Source organism: Gossypium hirsutum, chromosome A02 (genome assembly GCF_007990345.1).
Source record: "Gossypium hirsutum isolate 1008001.06 chromosome A02, Gossypium_hirsutum_v2.1, whole genome shotgun sequence".
Taxonomy (NCBI): Eukaryota; Viridiplantae; Streptophyta; class Magnoliopsida; order Malvales; family Malvaceae; genus Gossypium; species Gossypium hirsutum.
In genome coordinates, this window is record NC_053425.1 from 82,740,404 (window position 1) to 82,757,403 (window position 17,000).

The 17,000-nt window shown below is 32.5% G+C and overlaps 1 protein-coding gene across 1 annotated transcript; it reads right to left on the reverse strand.

The window, feature by feature from the left end:
* Window positions 1–1,737: 1,737 nt before the first annotated feature.
* On the reverse strand, window positions 1,738–16,627 carry LOC107952634 (uncharacterized). The gene is made up of 10 exons (XM_016887829.2): window positions 16,484–16,627; window positions 15,944–16,119; window positions 15,550–15,681; window positions 15,411–15,461; window positions 14,916–15,012; window positions 2,932–2,978; window positions 2,450–2,666; window positions 2,135–2,264; window positions 2,009–2,051; window positions 1,738–1,918 (listed from the first exon to the last, which is right to left on the reverse strand). The coding sequence occupies exons 1-10, from the start codon at window positions 16,533–16,535 to the stop codon at window positions 1,850–1,852; spliced, it is 1,014 nt and encodes a 337-aa protein (XP_016743318.2). The 5' UTR covers window positions 16,536–16,627; the 3' UTR covers window positions 1,738–1,849.
* Window positions 16,628–17,000: the final 373 nt, after the last annotated feature.

Genomic DNA, 17,000 nt, shown 5'->3' on the forward strand with positions numbered 1-17,000 from the left:
GAGCATTGATGATGCGAACCCCTAAAAACATAAGGCTAAGAAAATTTAGAAAGAGAAGAAAGAGGATAGATAGAGAGATAGTGGCAAGGAAGAAAACCCAACATGTTCTCACTGCAAAAAGACAAAACACTCTGAAAGGTATTGCTGGTTCAGGCCAGATATTCAGCGTAGAAGCTGTAAACAATTTGGCCACATGGAGAAGGTATGTAAGAACAAAGGGCAAACCCCTCAACATAATGTGCAGGTTCATGCAGTTGAGGGAGATCACATTCAAGAGAAGTAGGTGTTTAAAGCCACAGTTTTATATCAAAAAATAGAGCCGTGAAAGGTTTGTTGATTAGTAGTGGATGCACCAACCACATGACCTTAGATGAAAGAATCTTCAAGAAGATTGACAGAATTTGTAATCTTAATGTGAGAATTGGTAATGGCGAACTCTTGAAAGCTAAGGGAAAAGTAGATGTGCTGATCAACACTCCAACAGGTACTAAAATAATTACAAATGTGCTTTTAGTTCCTTAAATAGATCATAATCTCCTTAGCATTGGTTAATTGATGAAGAAATACATTGTTGTCTTCAAAGATAAATGTTGCACTATATTGTATTCATTGGGACAAGAAGTGGTGATAGTCTCAATGAATAATAAAAGCTTTGTGTTGGATTGAAACTTTGTGGCTTCAAGATCCTATACCAATTCAGTGGATGAATCATATAGTTGGCACAAAAGACAGGGACATGTGAACTATAATTCTTTTAATCAAGTGTGCAAGTCAAAACCAATTGAGAAGATGACTAAAGTTGAAGCTAAAGATGAAGATAAAGGCTTTGGTAATCTTCCCATTAAAAACATCAGGCCTATTGTACAACCTTATCACAGATGATTTCCAAAATGCAATCTGAATAAAATGTGAGCTGCAAAATTACGAACTCACCAAAATGCGAGCTCATTAAAATACAAACTTGCAAGCTGGCCAAGATGCAAACTTGTTGATATTTTAACCAAACCACTTGAAAATTCCAGGTTTGAGAAATTGAGAAAAGAAATTGCTGTTTGCAGCATGAAGGCCAATGAGGAGTGTTGAGAGATGATCATTCATGCAGTGAACACACTTGGTGAACCCATCAAGATTGAGAGGTCACAGAAAGTGGCGAGCTCATTACTTTGGTGAACTAAGAATATGAACAGGATTTGAAAAGCTTGCTTGCAAGTTATGTTTATAGATTATATTTTCTTTCAACAAGATTTAGTATTTATTAGTATAATATATTTAGTATAATATATTTAGTATTTATTAGCATAAAATCTTAAGTTATTTCTTTCCATATTTAGTAGTTTTTCTTGTTATCAATACCTTTGTTATATTGTTCAAAATAGACATAGGAAATATATAAAACTTTATTAGACAATTTTGTTTCTAAATTTCTCATTTCTTTTCTGCAATTTCTTCTTCCTTTGTATCGAAATTCCAACAAAAACCTACTAAGCTTCCTTTCTCTACTTCATTAACTTTTAATTCTATTTCTAAGGATAGTCCCTCCAAACCTTCTAAATAGTAATAGAAAATTGAGAGCCAACTTGCTCCAAGTAAAAGAGCGAGGGTCAAATTGAAGAAACTTGTAATGTTTGAGAGATAAATTTGTTATTATATCATATAATTGACCATAACCAACCGAGAGAAACATTAAGCAAGCATAACAAAATGAAATGAATAGTTTTTGTTGAAGATTGAGTTCATTAGATAACAACTTAGAGTCTGTGTATTGTTCATTAAGAATTCAGAATTTTATTAGTTAAAAAGATTGATGTTTTGTATAAACATATAGATGAGAAGCTTTTCCAATGCTTTCTCAACAAATTTTGCCTTTTATAATTGCTTCAGCCATTCTCACCTGCTTTACAGGACCTATGATGAACATCTGAAGGTATATGCAAGAATATCAAACCACATAAAAATACAAGCAATTTACGTACCATATAGAATAGCCAAATTAAGTTCATAAACAAACCTTGTCCGAAGGTCCTTTGTCTCTTCTGATCAAAATATCAGCACTGCAATATAGATTATAATTTTTTTAAATCAAATGAAATCTTTTACATTGATAATTTAGAAGAGACAAAAGGAGAAGACTTACTTGCATGAGTTTTTAATCGACAAGATTGAAGCACCTTTTTTCCCAATAACAAGCCCCATTCTCCCAGAAGGCACATTAATTACTGACAATATTTCTTCTTCAAGAGCATTTCCTTTTGCTTTGATGTTATCTAAGAGTTGAGGGTGAAACTTAGCTTTTCTTTTGGAAATTATATATGTAAAGAAAGAAGTGGTATGTTATATAGGTAGTAGTGGCTAAGTATCACATGAGTTAGCTATGTTAACTATGAATTAAACCAACAAAGATGATAATAAAAAGGAAATCATTTATTCATCAAAGGTGGTTTTGGAGGACCTGGAATGGTCGGAATTGGTGGCCAATCTAAAAACCCTTTATCATTGACACAAAAACATCGACAATGTAATGCACCGCGAATAGCGAGTTGCCATAACATTTGCTCATTTAACTTTTCCATTATCTTATGGTGGACATAGGGAAGAAAACGAACATCATCCACAGTAGCTTGGATCATCATTTCTGATAAGGGTCTATATGTCCAAAATTTGGGGTCCTGAATCCATGAATGTAGAATACAGATATAATTCACCAACTAAGAGATTCAAACCATAAATCAAAAACCGTGATGGAAATAGAATAATATGAGAGATTAGAGCCTCTGCAAGTATGTGATCCTATGGATATCAAACACAATGGAATTTGAATAAATGTTTACTTTTGATTGAAATAGTATGTAGATCGAAGTTCAATTCTTGAAAGTAATGGTTTTGTGTTTTAGTGAAAAGATTTCTAAACCATGAAAGGGTGCATACACTTGCCTTCTTTAGTAGTACACGAATTTCATTCTTCTCAATGTACGATATACCTACATTGAAAAATGTTTGAGTTTGTTATGCTGGTTAGAATAATACTATCAATTTAATTATTAGAGAAAAAAGAAAATGCATAGCTACACCATTGGAAAATGACGTAGTAAGAAAGCGTTAGAAAAAACAGAGTTGAAAATGGGAAAAATGTATGTATAATGTGATCAATGATAAAAAAACCTCAAAAAATACAACAACTAAAGTAATGTAATATTGACAGGAAGGAGATGTTTTAGTTATGCCTATTGAATCAACATTGAGAAATTTCTCCAATCAAAGACCTTTTTGAATTATTACATCTATTCATAGTTTTTTTATGTCACCTATGAAGCACGAATATAGACGGGGAATGATACGATATGAATATACTGATACGATAAATTTTAAAAATTGAAGACATGAATATGGAGAAATTATTAGATAGACCTTTCCCACCACATAAGCAATGGTCCCATCCAATTACGTAATGCCATGTAAAATTATTTTTACATGTCATTTGATGACTAAGAAATTAAAAATATATTCAAGATTTTTGTTTTCTCCTTCAATCATTCTCATCTTTAGACAATGAAAATGAAGAAAAGAGAGTAAAAAGAACCCTTGTTTTTAATAGTATCAAACAAAAAGGAAGTTTGATCCATTCACCCATTAGTATTCTTACAATCTTTTTTATTAAAGTGAAATTTTGATGGAAAATCTTTTTTAATTTGTGATCGAAGTTGAGAAAGAAACATAATCCCATTTCGTTATTTGCTCATGTTGAAGTAAAATCCCAAATTTTCTAAATCCCTAATCCCTAATTTATGTAAATTACCAAATATAAAATCCAGTATGATATCTATACTTCAATCTTCAACAAAAACTACAATAAATTAGAGATACTTATCCAATCATCAAGAGTTAATTTGCTAAAACAATTATGAGTTTTATTTTCTCATGTATTCTTTGTATATACACATTAGTAATTTGTAGCAAATATTTGTAAAAGTGATCTTTAATCGTTTTAGAGTTTAAACTTTGTAAACACAATACTCTATAAAGGTTTACTTGTTTACACTAAAATATCTTTATAAAATGAGAGATTGTTAGTGTAACCTTAAAAACTAGAGAGCTTAGAAGTTCCTATCTAAGCCTAAATTGAAAATAGCTATTGTTATGTATTGTCATTAAAAGATAACAATTCTAGTCAGTTAATTGAGAACCCCATAACAAGTAAGGCTAAGAGAGAAAAAGTAGATAAGTGAGCCCGGACCTTTATAAATCTGTGTTAAGATTTTTTATCCCTTTACTCTTATCTTGATTCATTTTTTTGTGAATTGATTTTAAGGTATGTTAAAATTTTCCTTTTTTTATTTTGAGCCAAAATTTCCCAACCAAAATTTGAAGAAATCAATTCACCTGCTCTTGATTCATTCACCACATTTAAACCCAACACCACCAAAAGAATATTTTTTCTTTTCTAGTAGCTTTCCTAAATTAAAGAGATTTTGTTGGTGCAAATAGAACTTCCAAATAAAATGAACTTTTCACCTAGCCATGTCTCAATTGCCACATTTTATCATTCTTTGACATCGATAAGGTCATTATTAACCATTCTGACTTCAAAATAACAACTTTATCTAGTTTAATGAATAAGTTGATGTAAGGCTTCATATAATGAGTGCATCCATTGTCAATGAGCCATGCACTTGATGAAGCTCTACTTGAATATATAAAGCAACAAAGATTGAATCATCTTATTATAGTATGATATCTATAACTCTAGCTTGTTGAATTCATTGTTGGATATTTTTGTTTCTACAAACTTATTCTATGTAGCCTAATCATTTCCAAAACCTACATTGCATTTTTTTTGTCTTTTCATTTTTACTCAAAATGTACCTTTTATAGAATGTTCTTTACTAATAGCCCTCATTTACACTTGAGCCTGAAGAAAATTCTTTTAATTTGCCTAAGAAATCTTAGGCAAGTATTTAGAGCCTTCAAGCAAAGAGATTTTGGATTTAAATCTCTTAGGTAAATTGATAAGAGCTCTTTTTATAACCATTTTGTCTATCATCTTCTTTCAAAGTAATTTGAGCTTGTGCATAATCTTCACAAGTCCAAATTTATATTCCTTTTAAGTTTTAAAAAAAAAATCATATTCAAGACTTCATACTTTCTAAAGAGATTGAACACTAGCATTTGTCTAGTTCAATAGCTAATTGGAACTTTATTATGATCATGTCGTTAACTTGCTTTGTAGTCTTGCGTGCCATGATTCTAATGAAAATTTCATTAGAAGCAGATGACTCAATATAAATTTTGAGCAAATTAAGCAAGATTTTATGTCACTTTGAAATTCTATTTATTGTGATTTTTTTATTTAAGTCTATTGTGGTAGTAATCTCTCATATTTATTATGTCACGATTTTAGGACTGATTAGCATACGTTAGGCATATCATATCTTTAACTTTCTTTTTTTCTGTATCTAGTTACTACTATAAACAAGGTGTGCAACATAATGTAAATATGTAAGTAATATTTTTCATATAATTCTTTTCCCCTATTTCTCTATTCTTTTTCATTGTTGTTACAACCAAAATAGTAAAGTTGTAATAATAGCTACTTTCTCCCTTCTTCTTCTTTCTTCCTTTATATTTCTCACTCTATTTCACATGATATCAATCTCCTAATGTCACGAGCCGCAGTTAAAACCCCGTGACCATCGCACAAAATGGATCCCATGGAGGTCTATTGGTTAGATAGGGGTCATTTGACCTACAGGAACTAACCCGATTTAAAGAACTATTGAAAAAGTCTGTCTATTTGATGCCCGGGTGGCACAATGATATAGATATAGAAAATTAGGCTACCTTGGTAAGTAGGAAAACTAATCTTAGAAGATTGAGAAGAATAATATCTAATAAGATTAGATATGATTTGATTATGTAAATCTTGTAAATCCCTTAATTGTAGGGATAGGCTTAATCTCTTTCATCGATGTAAATTTAGTTAGACCATTGAATTTGGAGCAGATCAACTATAAATAGAGAGCCTCCCCCTCATTTGTGAATAACCCAGTATTCTTTAAGAAAGGTGAAAAAAATTGAGAGCATTTATTCAAACACCTCTCGTGTATAGTTTTTCTGTGGCTATTCTGTTCTTTAAGCATTTTTTTAGCTTTGTGTTACTTATAATATATAAATTGGAGCCTTGGAGAAATTCTACAAGAATAATCAATTGTTGGGAGTTAGGCTGATTTAGGTATGTTTGAAATGTTAAAATCGCCTAAGGCCACATGATTACGAGACTGAAGTTTTAGCCCCGTGAAAGTTGGTATAAGAGTTTTGGTTACGAAGACACCGTTGAGATGTCGAAAGAAGTTTTCGATCAAAATGAGTCAAAGGAGACCCGTTGGTGGGCCAAAAAACTAGTCCTATTGAAGAACGTGTTGTTGGATGTAGAGGAACAAGTGATCAATCTCGAGGAGTCCATGAGGGACGTGAAGGAGGCATTTAATGTGGTAGAGGGATGCACAGACGACTTGAGGGAGCAATTCAATGACTTTTTGACGATGCATCTTAGTTCTAATGTGGAAAAGGTGCAAGAGTTGCTGAATTCTACTTGAAATAAGGTAACGGAGAGGAAATATGCTCCTAAGCTATGTAATGGCTTTAAAGGAGGAAACAATGACCACGGCGAAAGCTTTTAGCAAAAGAATAGAGGAACTTGAGGGAGAGCTTGTTCTGTGTCAAGCAGACATAGGGAATGGATTGTCGAGTGCAACATTCAATTGCAAGGTAGATATCTCGAAGCCGAAAGAGTTTGTGAGGACAAGGTATGCATGAGATATGGAAAATTTCTTGTGGAGAATGGAGCAATACTTCCGTGCCAAAGGCATCATAGACAATGCTATTAAGGTAAATACTACTACCATGTTTCTTATTAATTTTGACCTTTTATGGTGGTAAAACAGGTCCACAGATAAAAGGCATAGTGAGATTGAGACTTGGGAAAAGTTCCAACATGAGTTGAAAGGATAATTTTACCCTATATGTGCTGAGGAGGAAACTCATGCAAAGTTACGATGGCTTACTCAACGAGGCACAATTGGGGAGTACGTACAAGAGTTCGAGGAACTCATGCTCCAAATTTCAAATGTGAATGACAATGAGGCATTTATTTCCTTCAAGAATGAGTTAAAGCTGTGGGTTAGACAAGAACTAGAACGAGGAGGTGTCTAAGAGCTATCGAAAGCCATGACGGTAGCAGAGTCCGTGGTCAAACTGGGTTTAGGGAAAGACGAGCTTAAGTATTCTAAGTCTGAGGAAAGGGGCATATATAGGGGAACCATGAGGAAGATAATGGCAATGACAACATCAATGGTGGTAATTGGAAACCATGAGTTGGAAAGAGAAAACCCAATAAAAAGAAGAGCAAGATGAGATGCTTTCTTTGAGACGATTCACATGTGTTAAAGAGTATGCTTTCTTTGTGACGATTCACATGTGTTAAAGAGATGTTTGAAAATATCTGTGCTTTCGAGTGATGAAAAGTTAGAAAAAAAGAGGCCGAGAGACTTGGGTCGAGCTTAAGTGGTGTTGAAGCCAAGGATGCCAAAGAGAGCGTGAAGAAGCCAGTGAAGTGCTTCTTGTGCCATCGTCTACATAGGTTGCTAAATTATCCAAAGAAGCCTGTCATCGAAGGGTATGATGGGTTAGACAAACCGCCCAAAGACTTGGTTCAAGCACAAGGAGTGTCGATGTAATGACCCAAAATTCACGGGCATCAGAAAAGTACATTAACAGGCCTCCGTCTTAGTAAATCGAGTTCGAAATAATTACTAGAAATATTTATGAGTTTAGCGATGTGTTTAATTAGGTTTAAATTAGGTGAATTTAGCTTAATTTAGAGTAATTAGTAAAAATGACTAAATTGAATAAGGAGTAAAAGTTTAATTATAAATTAGTAGGAAATAATAAGGACCAAATAGGGAATTAAGCCTATTTAGGAAGATGAGGCGGCAAAAGGAGTAAAAATCTAAGATTTTTACTTGGTTATATAGTATAATTTTGACAAGTGGATGGTAAAAAAAAATTATTATTATCTATTATTAGCAACTAAAGTGAATAAAACAAACAGAGTAAAGAAAAGAAACAAAAAGAATAGAGAAAAGAGAACAAAAAGCATTCGAGCAGGGGAAGGAAAAAAGAAAATAAAAGAGAGAAAAATGTGAAATAGGGTTTTTGAAGCTTGGAGTTTAATTGGTAAGTTCAATCATGTCCTTTTCTCTTAATTTTGATGTTCTAAAAGTATTAAAACAAGGTTTTGATAGAATTAAGTTAGTAGTTTAGAAGTTTTTAAACAAAGTTCATGTTGAACAAAATGATGAAATAGGGGTTTAATTGAATGAAATTAAGTTAGAATAGAGATTGAAATGTAAAGTAAACTATAAGTTATTTGTTTTAGGGATTAAATGGAAATAAATTCGAAATTATGAAAATATGCTGGAAATTTAATAGTTAAGTATGAGTTTGGACAAAATTTGAATAGAAATAAAGTATGAATTAAGATAGAAAAGTAAGTGAATTTAGTTAGGATTAAATTGAAATTAAAGTAAATCAACATTTTGTACTAAGACTATTTTGGACAGTAGCAGTAGTCTAAGTTTGAAAAATCACCAAAAATTGTAGAAATTAAATTATAGGATAAATAAAATATGGAATTAAATCTTATTGAGTCTAGTTTCTTATAGAAGAAACGATATAAGCAATTGAATTGTAAATTAAGAGATATAATGAATTTTGTGAGACAAGGTCAGAATAAATTCGGGTTCCCCTATTCTGACTTTGGAAAATCACAAAAAATTGAAAAAAATAATTAGAGGATTAAAGTTATATGTTTAGAATCCTTAATGAGTCTATTTTCAGGAGAAATCAACGGGAATATTATCCGAGTTCTGTACTGTGATATAATTAATTTCTAGTGAAGAATGGTCGGGACTATTTGACAGCAGAACAGGGGAAACTTTAAAGAATAAACTATACTTATTGGCTTAACCAAAAATTCTAAAAATTTTATGGTAAGAAGATATGTGAGTCTAGTTTCAGGGAAAATTAGTGGATATTAATTTGGAGTTTCCTAGCTCAAGATATAAATGATTTAGTAACAATGACTCAAGTAGACAGCTTTGAATGAACATATAAGTAAATAGTGGAATTATGTGTATAAAAATGGTTAAATTTGCATGTTTAGGCTCATGGATTAAATTGAATTGTGTTGTTTTGATGATTATAAATTATTATTATTTTCGTAGTTAACAAAGAACCCAAGACATCGGCGCACAAAGGAAAGGAGAAAGCTATCGAGGATTAAAACGAGAAATTTACGGTTTGTATTACTATAATTCAAATTACTTTTTATTAAATGTTTTATATCAATTCTATATTTAATAAGTGAATTATAAAGTAAGTATTGATATTTGAGTTGAATGAGAATTGAATTGAATGGTGAATGTGTATGTATAATTGAATTGTAAATTGATTTGAATGTGAAAATTTTAATTGAAAAGTAATATTGGAATGGAAATGAAACTGAATTGAGAATTGAAATACCCTATTAACTAGTCGGGCTAAGTCGGATATAATTGGCATGCCATAGGATCTGGAAGTGTACGGGAATTTGCTGGCTTTACTGATCAAGCACTTTATGTGAAGTATTTCAGGCACCTCGTGTGTCGTATCAGGCACCTCGTGTTCGTATCAGGCACCTCGTGTGTCGTTTTAGGCACTTTATGTGTCGTATACTGATCAGGTACTATGTACCGTTTTAGGCACAATGTGCCGTACTGGTGTGTTGGGTTGGAATCCGTGTATCCGTCAAAGTCCGGATTTGTTAATAGGGTGAATATCTAAAATGAGAAATTAAAAATAAATTGATTGATTATATTATTGAAATATTGAAAGAAATGAAAAAGTTGAATAGTGGATTGAAATTGAGATTGAAAATGAAAGGCATGAACTTAATGTTCATGTAGTGATTGAAATTGTTACATGTAATATGTGATGGAAACTGAAGAATAGATAAAAATTGTATCGTTATTATTAATTAATGAAAGTTTAAGAATGAATTGATATTTGTGAAATTAGATAGTTACATGTTTGGTAATTAAAATTCTTTATTGCTATTATAATTTGAATTATGGTAATACCATTGAGTACGGAATACTCAGCGTGCGGTTGTTTCCATGCGTAGGTTAATAGGAGTCTAGTACCCCGGTCCAGCATCTGAACGATCCCAACTCCAGCAAATTTTGGGTGATGTTTTCTTTCTTAATTGAAAGTGGCATGTACTAGGTGTTGTATAAGTTATATAGATATACTTGTAAAGTTGGTTATAAGAATGGTATACCATATTTTGTTATTCGTTTGATAAAATGGTAAATATTATACTATATAATTTGGTATAAGTTGGAATGAAAAATGAATGAAGTTATTAGTTAATTTGGATTAATATTATGAATGTTTAGTTATTAAATGACTATGTTAATGAATTGGTTATGATTTAGATATATTTAGGTTTAAATTGTTTTTGATTGTGCCATTGGTTTTGGATTAGTTGGTTTTTGGTTTGAATTTGCAGGGGGTTTTATGTAAAAAATTAAGAAGAAATGCTGTCGAAATTTTTGTAAAAATAAGAAAAAATAAAAAAAATCTCTGAATACTCGAACAAGTCCCGTTCCATTCCACTTTAATACTTGTGTTGGACTTCGAAAGTCCATTATAGGGACATAATTCTTCAATTATACTATGAATGTTATAATAATTGTAAAATATCCATAAGTTGTCTGATATATCCGGTAATGCCTCGTAGCCCTGTTCCGGCGACGGTTTGGGGTTAGGGGGTGTTACAGTCGAAGCTAAGAGGGCAAAGAGGAATAAAAAGAAGCGACTGAAGTACTTCTTGTGTTGTGATCCACATGAGTTGAAAAACTATCTAGAGTAATCCAAGTTAGCCGTGATCAAGAGAAAGGTAACAAGGAAGCTTATTGAGTCATAGGAGGGGCTTCCATCCAAGAAAGAGGTGAGTTGTGCATTGGGCTTAGGGGAAAAAATAGTGATGTAAACATTAAAGTTAGGACCAAAAAGGCTCAATTTGGGAAATGCTACGGAGCTTGCTGAGTCATCAAAAAGGCTTCTACCCAAAGAAGAGGTGAGTTGTGTATCAGACTTACAGGATGTAGCAATGCAAACTTTAAACCTAGGATCAATTAGGCTCATTTTTGTTGATTCATAGAAAGAGCTACCTCCTATGGGAAAGGTAGGTTGTACATTAGAGTTTGGGAAAGTGGTGACCCAAACTAGGCAGTTGAATCGAGTAAATGCTATGAGTAAGATACATTTTGAACACTTTGGTAGTGTTTTGCATTCTAACTTGTTGGCTTGGCAAGAACGTAGGAGCCCTTTTAAAGTTCTGAAGTAAAGAAGTTGAGGGGCTGCGGGCAAGTCGAAGTTTAGTTTTAAGAATCAAGAGGACTCTGATCGAGGCAAGTCAGAATATGGGCAAGTGAGAGCCATAGATTCTTGCCAACAAGATGTACCAATGAGTGGAACGGGTTGAGCTAAGAGACGATGAAAGCTGAGGTAAAAGTTTCGAGTGAAGGGACAAGTCGATAGTGAGACTAGTTAGAAAAGAGCCAAAGGGACAAGAAAGTTCTGAGGCGAATTAATTTAGTGCCGTTTCGAAGGCGCAATGAGGGTGTTGCGAGAATGGGTGGGGGAGAATGTCATGTGCCACAGTTCAAAGCCTGTTACCATTGCACAAAATACATTCCATGGAGGTCTATCGGTTAGATTGGGATTATTTGACCCACGAGAACTGGCCTAATTCAAAGAAATGTTAAAGAAGCTTATCTATTTGAAGCTCGGGTGGCCCAATGATGCATATATGGAAAATTAGGCTACCTTGAAAAATAGGGAAACTAATCTTAGAAGATTGAGAAGAAGAATATTTGATAAGATTAGATATGATTTGGTTATGTATCTTGTAAATCCCTTAATTGTAGGGATATACTTCATCTCGTTCGTCGATGTAAATTTAGTTAGACTGTTGGATTTGGGGGAGCTCAATTATAAATAGAGAGTCTTCACCTCAGTTGTAAATCATCTGTTGTTTTTGTATTCTTTGAGAAAGTGAATACAATTGAGAGCATTTACTCAAACAGTTTTCGTGCATAGTTTTTTATGGCTATTTTGTTCTCTAAACATTCTTTTGTCTTTGTGTTGCTTTCACTATATAAATTGGTTTGTATGCTTTTTCTTAAGCATTCTTTAATTTGACAGTTTGATTTGGGAGAGATCAACTATAAATAGAGAGCCTCCCCCTCAGTTGTAAATCATCTATTGTTTTTGTATTCTTTGAGAAAGTGAATACAATTGAGAGCATTTACTCAAACACCTCTCGTGCATAGTTTTTTATGGATATTTTGTCCTTTAAGCATTCTTTTGTCTTTGTGTTGCTTTTGTTATATAAATTGGTGCCATGGAGGAATTCAGCGAGAATTATCAATTGTTGGTAGTTAGGTTGACTTAGGCGTGTTTGAAATGATAGAATCGCCCAATGCCGTACGGATTGTGAGACTAAAGTTCTAGCCTCGTGACACTAAGGCTCGGTTTGACGTTTCAGTGTTGTTATTTTGGAGTTTAGGATGAAGTAAACTGAATCAAATCATTCAATCTTCTATTGTTACAAGTGTTTCTATTTAGTTGTGTATGAGGATGATCATGAAGGTATTTCACATCTCAAGCAACATTCATTTAATCATTTCTAGACAAAAGACTTGGAAAAGTTGAAATACTTTCTTAGCATTGAGGTGGCTTAGTTGAAAACGAGTATCATTATCTCCTAGAGGAAGCATGCTTTAGTTATTCTAGAGGAAACTAAATGCTAGATTGTAAACATATGGAAACTCATATGGATCCTACTGTCAAACTTGTTTCAAATTAGGAGGAGCTTTTAAAACACCCTAGTCAATATCAAAAGTTGGTCTGAAAACTTAATTATCTTTCCATCAGTCGACCATACATCTCTTTTGTTGTGAATGTAGTTTGTTAGTTTATTTAGAATCCAAGTAATAGTCATTGGGATGTGACGATATGTATTCTTCAATATGACAAGGGATTATTATATGAAGATCATAGAAGTATACAAATTGTTGGATATTTAGATGTTGATTGGGAAAGTTTTACTTCAAAGAGACAACCAACTTCAGGATACTGTGTTCTCTTTGAAGGCAATCTAATATTGTGGAAGAGTAAGAAACAAGATGTTATGGCAAGATCTACCAATATCAAATCATGGCTCAAGTTACTTGTGAGCTAATTTGGTTAAAATAATTACTTCAAGAATTGAAACAAGAAATTGTCAGTCCAATGAAGTTAATATGTGATAACCAAGCAGTATTACATATTGCCTTGAATCTAGCGTTTCATGAAAGAATAAAGCATATAGAGATTGATGGCCATTTTGCAATGCCAAAGATTGAGTTTGGATGTACTGCTACTAGCTTTGTTCTTTCAAATGGCTAGTTATCAAATGTTTTATCGAAAAATTTTAGAAAGCCTTGCATCGAATGTATATGTAACAAGCTAGGAACCTACGATTTGTATGCTCTAGCTTGAGGTGAAGTGTTGTGATAGTAAACCCTTATATTTGTTATGTCATGATTCTGGGATTGGTTAGCATAACATTAGGCATTTCATATATTTGATTTTCCTTATTTTTGTATATAGTTACTAGTATAATAGGGTGTGTAACATAATGTAAATATGCAAGTAATATTTTTCATATAATTATTTTCCCCTATTTTCTCTTCTTTCTCATGGCTATTAAAGCCAAAATAGTAAAGTCTACTTTCTTCCTTCTTGTTCATTTTCCTCTCTCTTTCTCACTCGATTTCACAAATTCAAAGTTGGATATTGTCTAAAAGATAGGGTGATTCCTTTCATTTTTGATCAAATCCCAAAAGGTAAAAAAATGTTTAGATATATCTTTATTTTGATGGCCTGTATATGATAGTTTTCACCGAAAATGTTAGGAGTACGCATCCAAATAATGGTAGCTATTTAGTGTTAGCGGCTTTCGCCATTGTTATCAACCATGATGGAGGTATGAACAGTAGTCTACACTAAAAGATTTGCCTTAGTAATCCCATCCAAGTAGAAGATGCACGCGCAGTCTCAGTACTGTCAATAAATTGAGTAGAATGCAGGTTTTTTTATAGAAAAATTCACACCAAAGTGCATCAGTCCTTGTATGCAATTTCCAACCATGTTTAGCAAGTAAAGCTAAATTGTTCTCCCTAGATTTCCTCAACCTCAGACCAACAAAACGTTTCCTTTGACAGACTGTCTCCCAATTTACTAAGTGATTATACAAGTACCTTGAAGAGCCACCCCAAAAAAAATTTCTTTGAATTCTATCAAGTTGGTTACAGGTGGCCACCGGTTAATAAGGCAGTTTGCATAGTGTATAGAGGTGGGAAAAGATTGTATGAAACAATGACACCAGGTTATTTGTATCTCTTTTCTAATAGTTTAATGTCACATCATCATTTTCATCTTGAAAAAAATTAAATCCAAATGAAAATCATGAAATTCAGGATAAAATTGCTGATGTAGTATTAAACTATTGGAAAGTAATAATATCCCTGATTTATACAATCATTCCTCATATAAATGTATGACACTAGTTGTCTATTGGTTTATAATTAGTATCTAAAATCTATGAAATGGTCTATAATTAGTATCTAATAAGATAACTACACATCTAGTAAAAGGCCAAAATCTATCAATAATTTTGTAATATGTTAACTAGTAAAATAATTTTACTCGACAGAAATGCAACGAAAAATATATGCTGAAATTCGAAAAAAGAAAACAAAATTATATAGTACCACAATAATTTGGAACAGCAAGGAGTGCGATGAAGGAAATGGGGTTATCTGATGACCTCCGACGTCCTCGTTGCTTCTCAATAAGAGAATACGCAATCTGCATACATATGGTGAACAAAATTTAGCCTAGAACATATTATATAAATAGGTAAAATGCTAGAAAATTAGTCAGCTAAACCAGTCCACGTCGTAGCTTCACAGTGTGTAAAGAAAATTGGATTGCTTATTTTTGCAGAACGTATCATATTGACAATCTTAGAGAGATGCTATAAGATAAATGCCTAACAATCTTATCATTCATTTCTAACATGGACCCTGCTTATACTTGCTGGGATGCATAGGGCAAAGGGATAAAATAATGAACCCGGAGCTTAGCTTATGCAAACACTCCAGAAAGTCTAGGATTTGAATCATAGCATGTACCATAAGTTAAGAGCATATACTTGAACTAAATTACACAGTTGATTGGGTTAGTATTTGAAGTTTTGAACCCACCTGAGTATCCATCACATTGTGTAGCTTAATACCAAAATGAAAATACAGTGCCTGCATGATATTGTTCATGATTGTAAGTCCATAGCATAGGTATTTCTTTTATAACCACATAAATACATAATTAAATGTTTTGCAAGACCTCACTATCTCGTTTACAATCATGGATTACTTTTGTGATGAAGCTAGATTCAAGTGCAGGCTTGCAGGCTTTCATCAGTTTTTCCCCACCTTGAATTACATCAACTAAATATATAGCATCCAAAAAAGCAAGCTGCCACCAAAGGGAACAAATTCATCAATCAACCAACAATAATTTATATAACTATTTTTCTTCAACTATTTGTGTTTAAAACTCGCATCTATATGTATCTTGAAAAAAATTGAACATAATCATGTTCGTTATTATAGATCGATAATATAAGTAGAAATGAAGAAATAAGAAGAGTAGGCAATTCATCAAACATGTTTCTTTCAGTCGCAATTCCTGTCTTGATTCTCAAAGACACATTTGTTATTTGGTTTTAGTAGCTAACCTGCATAATGCAAAGAGTTCCGTAATGGCAGAGTTGAACACCTTCGCAATCAAATCCGACGATTAAGTGGTTTTTAGAAGAGGGAAAAAGAAACTCTTTTGGAAGCTGAGATGCATGGGTGACAATGTGAATTGGAACCATTGATAAAACAGCCTCAAGATCCTTGTGTTCCTCACCTACAAAGCACAAAAAAGAACCAAGTATAAATTAGTTTTATATTACATAATTATATCTATTTCTTCAATCAACATAAATATAAGAATATATTATCCTCTAAAATATGCAAACTCACATATCCCAAATATATCTGTATACCCAATTCTAACTATTATCGATTTTAATGTAAAATCCACTAAGCGAAATTTTCACCGACCATCTCAAAAAGACAACACAAGAATAAAGAAAACCAAGACATGCACTAATCTAAAACCTAAGTTCCCATAATTGTGACAAAAAAATTCGAGTTAATGAAGACCCAATAGTCTCAAACAACCAAAGCAGAGATCATTTCTTACACCAAAATAAAGACAAAGTTTTTACCTGAGTCAAAAGGTAAAGGAATGTAAGTCTGGTAAGGTGTAGCAAACACCATTTTGCACTCTCAAACACAAAAGAAAATCTTTATCTACTAGCACAAATTCCTTATAAGTCCATAATAGAAACCAATCCAAGTGGAATTAAAAAATAAACAACCTTAAAATCAAAATCAAAATCAAAATTAAAATCAAAATCAAATTCAAATTCAAATTCAAATGTTGTTTACTTTTCATGGAAAAAGCATGGGAGTTTACAGAGTATTACAATGTAAAATTTGGTCTTCTTAGTTTTTTTTTTTTTTAATGATTATGTAGGCATTTGGACAATGTGTGGGATGCATGGGAATTGTAGGGAAACATGTCCAAATTCTAGGTGAAGAAAGTGTGAATCAATAAGTTTAACTCCACTCTCATTTTCAAGCATGTGAATCTCACCATTGTAAGTTTTATTTTTATCTCTCTCTATATAGTATATAATAAGGGATAAATCTAATAATTATATTGATGCAAAAACTTTATTT

Coding starts and splice junctions, on each gene's coding strand:
- LOC107952634 (XM_016887829.2), bottom strand. CDS start 16,535: ATGGTGTTTGCTACACCTTACCAGACTTACATTCCTTTACCTTTTGAC. Junction 15,682..15,943: donor GAACTCTTTGCATTATGCAG/GTTAGCTACTAA, acceptor CTTTGGTGGCAG/CTTGCTTTTTTGGATGCTAT. Junction 1,919..2,008: donor ACAAAGGACCTTCGGACAAG/GTTTGTTTATGA, acceptor ATATACCTTCAG/ATGTTCATCATAGGTCCTGT.